We start from the raw sequence: 6,225 nt of genomic DNA on the forward strand, positions 1-6,225 counted from the left end.
TTTAATGTATCAAATCTGTTCTTCAGATGATCTCTAAATTCAGGTGGGATATATTCAAGATCATATTTTGGCTCTCATGGATTTGTTTTCATTTTCTTCAGATTCAGTTTGAATTTGCATATGAGTAATTCATGGTCTGTTCCACAGTGTGCCCTGGCCTTGTTTTCACTGATGATATGGAGCTTTTCCATCACCTCTTTCCACAGATATAGTCAATCAGATTTCTATGTATTCCATCTGGTGAGGTCAATGTATATAATCTTCTCTTATGCTGTCTAAAGAAGGTATTTGCATTGAACAAATCATTGATTTTGCAGAATTCTATCATAAGTTCTTCAGCACCATTTCTATCACCAAAAGGCCATATTTTCCAACCACTGATCCTTCCTCTTTGCTGCCAACCTTTGCATTGCAATCACCAGCAATGATCAATGATCAATACATCTTGATTGCATGTTTGATCAATTTCTAATTGAAGAAGTTTGTAGAATTCTTATAATTCATCCTTAAATATTCTAGCAGGCCTCTTCTAAAATTAAGGGCAAAGTTTTCATTAACGGCAAGACTATTATCATACCTTACAAAATTAATGATAATTTCATAATATTGGTCATCATTCTGTCCATATCGACAGGTCCCTAATTATTAAAAAAATATTGTGTATCCTTTATGTATCTTGTTATTTAGGGACATGAGGACAGGCATGGACCAGTATTAATTTGAGGTTCTTGCATTACATTTGGTTGTTATTCTGAAGATTTCGATAACTATAATCTTTTTCATTTACTTTCTAGTATCTTACTCTATATAGACATTTGTAGAGTAGCTTTCCCCAAGTTTAAAGGCATCTGTCACTCATTCCTTGTACACTATTTGGTGAGTGTCTTGACTTGGTTGCTTGGAAGTCTCTAAGTTTTCTGGGTTTATGGCATAGGATAGAATAAGGAACCAAAGCTTATTCAGACTTGAAGGAAAACAGACCTTTATATATTATGATAAACATAGAAGACAGACTATATTTATGTCTTTCAATATTTATTCAGACTTCAGACTATCAACCTGAGACACTTAATAAGGAAATATTTCAGTAAATGCTTTGATCTGGGATGGACTAGAACTAACATCAACATTTTGTTAACATCCATTGTCCCAGGTGTTACATATAAATGACTTGGACTCAGACGTCACAAATATCAATCAAATCAGAAACCTTTCAAAGAAACAACTGCCAAACTGGTTGTTAATACATTTTAGGAAAAACAGCCATTATTTCTTTAGGCTTTCTCTGTCAATTAAATATTTGACCAAAGTTATCCTCTTAGACATCATTACTTCTTGTAGGAATTATTCTCCAGGAATCTAGAGCTGTAGTGTTTTCTACATTTATTATGGCGCTATTTGATAAATGAACTCTTGTTGTGGTGCTGTAGGATTCGCACTGGACTGTGAATGCCAAGTGTGGCAGTTCAAACCCACCGGTTGCTTCTTGGAAACCCTATATAGGGTCACTATGAGTCGGAATCTACTCTATGGCATTTAACAACAACATCTGATAAATAATTTTTTTTCCTGGGCACCTTAGTTACTTTCTACCCCCCTCTTAAGTTGTCCTTTTTGTGTCTCCTTTGATTGCTTTTGGGACCTTTTAGACCATCTCCAGGCTTAGCAGCTGTAAGACAATCTGCAGCCTCATTTCCCACACATGTAGCCACTTATATATTGTATTTTATCTTGATGCCACTCTGGAGTTCTTCTGTGAGAGAAAGTAAAATAATCTTGCACTCAGATAATCTTCCTCATATAGCTTCTTCCTTATAAGAAAAGTGGGGCAGGAACACAGAAACATTTAAGAACTTTTAACTTTCCATCCAACTTTTCTACTCCTTCAGTCATAAGAAGTCTTTATGAAGTAATTTGTGTGTGATTTGTTAAGTATTCTTCCATATTTATCTTTTTGTTCTAAGTCCCATAGGATGTGGACTTTTGAACTGCAATAACCTTTTCTTTGTTCCTGCCACATAAACAGAAGAAAACACCTTTCCCAACATAAACGTATGACCCAGAAAGCAGTGGGATAGATAATAGGAGAGAGATACTTAGGAAACAGCATTAGTTAGTCTGAGTTAATGCCTTAGTTTCCTAGGGCTGCCATAACAAAATACCAGATAGCAGGTAACTTAAGAGATGGCAAACATTCTTTCTCACAGTTCTGAAAAATAAAAGTCCAAATCAGGATCTTGTCCATGTCAATTCATTCTGGTTTCTGACAATCTTTGACATCACTTTGTTGAGTATGGATCCATCTGCCTCTATAATCACATGATTTGTGCATTCCCCTGCACGTCATTTACTTTTTGTAAGAAGATATTATTCAAGAGGAATTAATACTAGGGCCTACTCTCTTCCTATATGACCTCGTTTGATCTAAGTGATAATAAAATAAAGCTCCATTTCCCCAAACATGGTACACAGGGACAGAGATGAGGACTTCTACATACTTAGGGGGAGGACACAATTAAATCAATAACAAGATCATTAAAGATGCTTTGTCCTGTCCCACAACCTTTCAATATTAAAGCATATGAACAATGATCTAGGAAAAAATACTATGAAGACTAGATTCAGTATATATATTGAATTGAATCTCTATTTTTTTTTTAAGTAATCACTTTCAAGTAAAATCTAGCTACATATTAACTTATGCTTTTATGTTGTACTCATATTTTCACAGTATCACCAAAAATAAACATAAAAATCTACATAAAAAAGATACTGAGTATTTTTAGGAAGTAATAACAGAATGGAAAGTTTGAATAGTGGGCTTGGAAACAAAGTTAATTTAAAAAAAAGAAAGTAGTGGGAATGATTTATGAAACATGGGAGAAGACCTGGCTATCTGCTCCCATAAATATTACAGCCTAGAAAAACCTATGGGGCAGTTCTAGTCTCTCCTATAGCAATGTTGTGGGTTGGAATCAAGTCAGTTGCAAAAGGGGTTTTAAGGAGGATAATGCAACATAGAGATGAATTATTCTTCCAAAATACTGGTGTATTAGCACCTTACTATTGTAGGGAATTCTGTGAAGCTGACCACAGATATTGATGAGTGTACTTTAAATAGATGAAATTGTATTTTTGACAAGTAAATCCATTGCTTAATAAACTTTGCATGAGGATATTCCTTGTTTTGTCAAAAGATAGATATTATTTTATGCGATGCAAATAAGCAGAAAAATTATACCAACAAATGTATTTTTAACCTTTCCTTTTCTTTCACAGGAGTATAGTAATCTAAAAACTTCATTGGTCATTTTGTATTTTTTTTAATTTCAGCTTGATTTTTTTCAGCTTTAATATGAACTTCTCTTTTTCAGCAGACTCTGCCTACTTCAGGAGTTTCAGTTCCTGAGGTGCGTAAGCAAAAAAGGTTTTCACATTTATAATGAAAGGTTGTTATATATTTTATATATAGTAACTATAAAGAACATTTTGGGTTGGCTCAGTTACCTACTAATGCATATTTTATTTTTCCATGAAGTGGGTTCTTTAGCTTTTCAGACTTGAGCCAATTCCAATCTATATTTGTGACAAGTACTATAAAGCAAGAATTTATATAACCCAAAGTACGTCCAGTGAAAAATAAAGATCAATTTCCAAAGACTTTAAGTCTATGTATAAAAATGCTGTTGTTGTTTCTCATGTTAAACTGTATATCTGTTGCAGAAAATCCAATATAATTCAATCTTTTGAACTATCAAAATGTAGCTTTCCATGATATTATGTTGGTGAGAAACTTGCTCACTTTAAAGTGCCCATGAGTTTTTTTTTGTTTTTTTTTAAAGTGATAAGCATCAATCATGTAGCACATGACATTGGAGAGAAAATCTTTGGACTAAATTATAGTCACAGAATAAATAGCTTTTACTTAGAAAATAAATAAATGTAGACATTGCCAAAGCATGTATTTTCCAGTAAAGTGTCAGCATTAGCTTTGCAGTTATGAACCAATTTTCTATATTTTTTTTGGTGGAGATATCCTAATCTATTGTTCTTATTTCTACACAAAATGCCCAAATGATATTTTTTCCCTTAACATTATAATTTAATTGAGGTTTTTGGGTAAAATATTATTTAAAGTATATGATTAGTGCATTAGTGTTAGATTTATTTTAGGATAATATAATTGCACAAATGTGTAAACCCATCTCCTAAAAATCATCATATTAGTGCAGATGGCCTCATTGGATTGTTTTTAAAACTATACAAACAAGCATACAAAACATACTTTATAACTAGATATTTACTTTTAAATATACTAGAAATAAATTTCTAAATGAAATATTAAGCTACTTTTGTATATTTTATTCAGTTGATGCCATAATTATCATGATTATTATAAAAATGAGATGCTAAATCTCACCCTCAAGATCAAAAGTATTAAGAAGTACATCATTTAATCAATCTAATTATTTAAGTTTGATAATTAATTTCATATCTTCAAGTTTGTGTGTGTGTTTTGTTTTTCTCTATGATAGTCCACCAAGTGAACATAATCAGTGCATTTGAGATTTTAAGTTTTCTTTTTGGACTAGTTATCCTCCAAAAGTCTCCCATATTTAAGCCAAATAATTTATGCCATTTAATTTAAAGAAACAGAACAAAATTGTTTTCATACTGTGCTCTCTTATTTTGTTAAAAGTTTATTCTTTTTTATATATATATATATATATATATATATATATATATATATATATAGTTGTTGCTGTGTGCTGTCGAGTCAGTTCCAACTCATAGTGGCCCTGTATAGAGGACTGCTGGTGAGTTTGAATGAATTACTGACCTTGTAGTTCAAACCGACCTTGAGGTCAAATGCTTATCCTAATGTGCCACACCAGGACTTATATATATATATACACACACATATATATCAGAGTCCTGGTGTGGCACTGTGGGGTTAATGCGCCAGACTGCAAAGCCAGTTGAACTGTTTAACACATATATATATATGTGTGTGTGTGTGTGTGTGTATGTGAACACTTAAGAAGGGACTTCAGAAAATTTGTGCACAAATTCCATTATCTTTTAAGTCAGGTTTTCCATAATCTTTTGAAGCTCCCTTGTATGTACATGAGCATAGAAAAGAAGCCTTATGTTTCACCATCAGAACACTGTGGTGGTGGTGGTTATGTGCCGTGGAGTCAGTTCTGAATCATAGAGACCCTGCACAGGGTTTCCGAGGCGGTGCTCATTAGTTATTGGGCAACTTTTTATAGTCTATGTGGCAAAGGCCTATAAAAAATATTCATATCTTAAAAATGTTATTTGAAGTATGTACATGTACATTTACTGTGTGTACTATTCGTGTAGGATCAAGGAGTTTTCTGTGAAGAACGATCCAGTCATTGAAAGGGCATGTATTTTTTCTTACATAAATAATACTCATTTCACTTGCAATTAAAGTGTAAAAAATCTCAAGGGTATCTGTGAAATAACTTGAGTGTAAAAATACTCCTAATTAATTATTTAGTCCAAAAAGGTTTTACAATTATAGCCAAATCTAATCTAATTCATATATAAATTCACAAAATACAGTCATGAAATTCATTGTGACTCATGGCGACTTTATGTGTTCTGACCTGGAGAGGTACCATCAAGTTTTCAGGGTGTGATTTTTCAGACGCAAATTGCTATACCTGTCTTCCAAGTTGTCTCTGGGTGGTTTTGAACTGCCAACCATTACATATGTTATCTATAAATGTTGTTGCTGTTAGGTGCCTGTCAAGTTGGTTCTGACTCGAAGGCACTTAACATTCTCAAAGGCACTTAACAACAACATATACAGATATATGTTGTTAAACACCATCGAGTCAGGTCTGACTCATAGTGACCCTGTAGAATAAGAGTTATTTCTTTCCTCCTTTATTGTGTCTTTATAGAAAATGCAAGTTACCTTTCACAGAAACTCTTGTTTTATTTATTTATTTATTTCATTCATGATCCAGTAACACCTTAATTACACAGTTACAATCATGGGTGGAAATGGCATAAAAAAATCAGGCAATACACAGTATGTATACATGTGTACATTTATGTAGTGTGAATACTACCAGCAGAAAGAGATTAATGTGAATACAAGAGAACTTCCTCTAGTTTGTAGATCCCATTTACCACAGACATAGGTATCAATATAGTTTGCAAGGGAAATAGAGGTGGAATTTAATTGAG

The 6,225-nt window shown here is 32.9% G+C and overlaps 1 protein-coding gene across 1 annotated transcript in view; it reads left to right on the top strand.

The window, feature by feature from the left end:
• The window catches only part of DGKB (diacylglycerol kinase, beta 90kDa), a 273,672-nt gene that overhangs the window by 230,083 nt on the left and 37,364 nt on the right, over positions 1-6,225 (top strand). Inside the window, exon 13 of the mRNA XM_006832292.1 lies at positions 3,375-3,410. Within this exon, the coding sequence (XP_006832355.1) occupies positions 3,375-3,410 (36 nt within the window). The remainder of the gene's footprint in view (positions 1-3,374; positions 3,411-6,225) is intronic.

Source organism: Chrysochloris asiatica, unplaced genomic scaffold (assembly GCF_000296735.1).
Source record: "Chrysochloris asiatica unplaced genomic scaffold, ChrAsi1.0 scaffold00006, whole genome shotgun sequence".
Lineage (NCBI taxonomy): Eukaryota > Metazoa > Chordata > Mammalia > Afrosoricida > Chrysochloridae > Chrysochloris > Chrysochloris asiatica.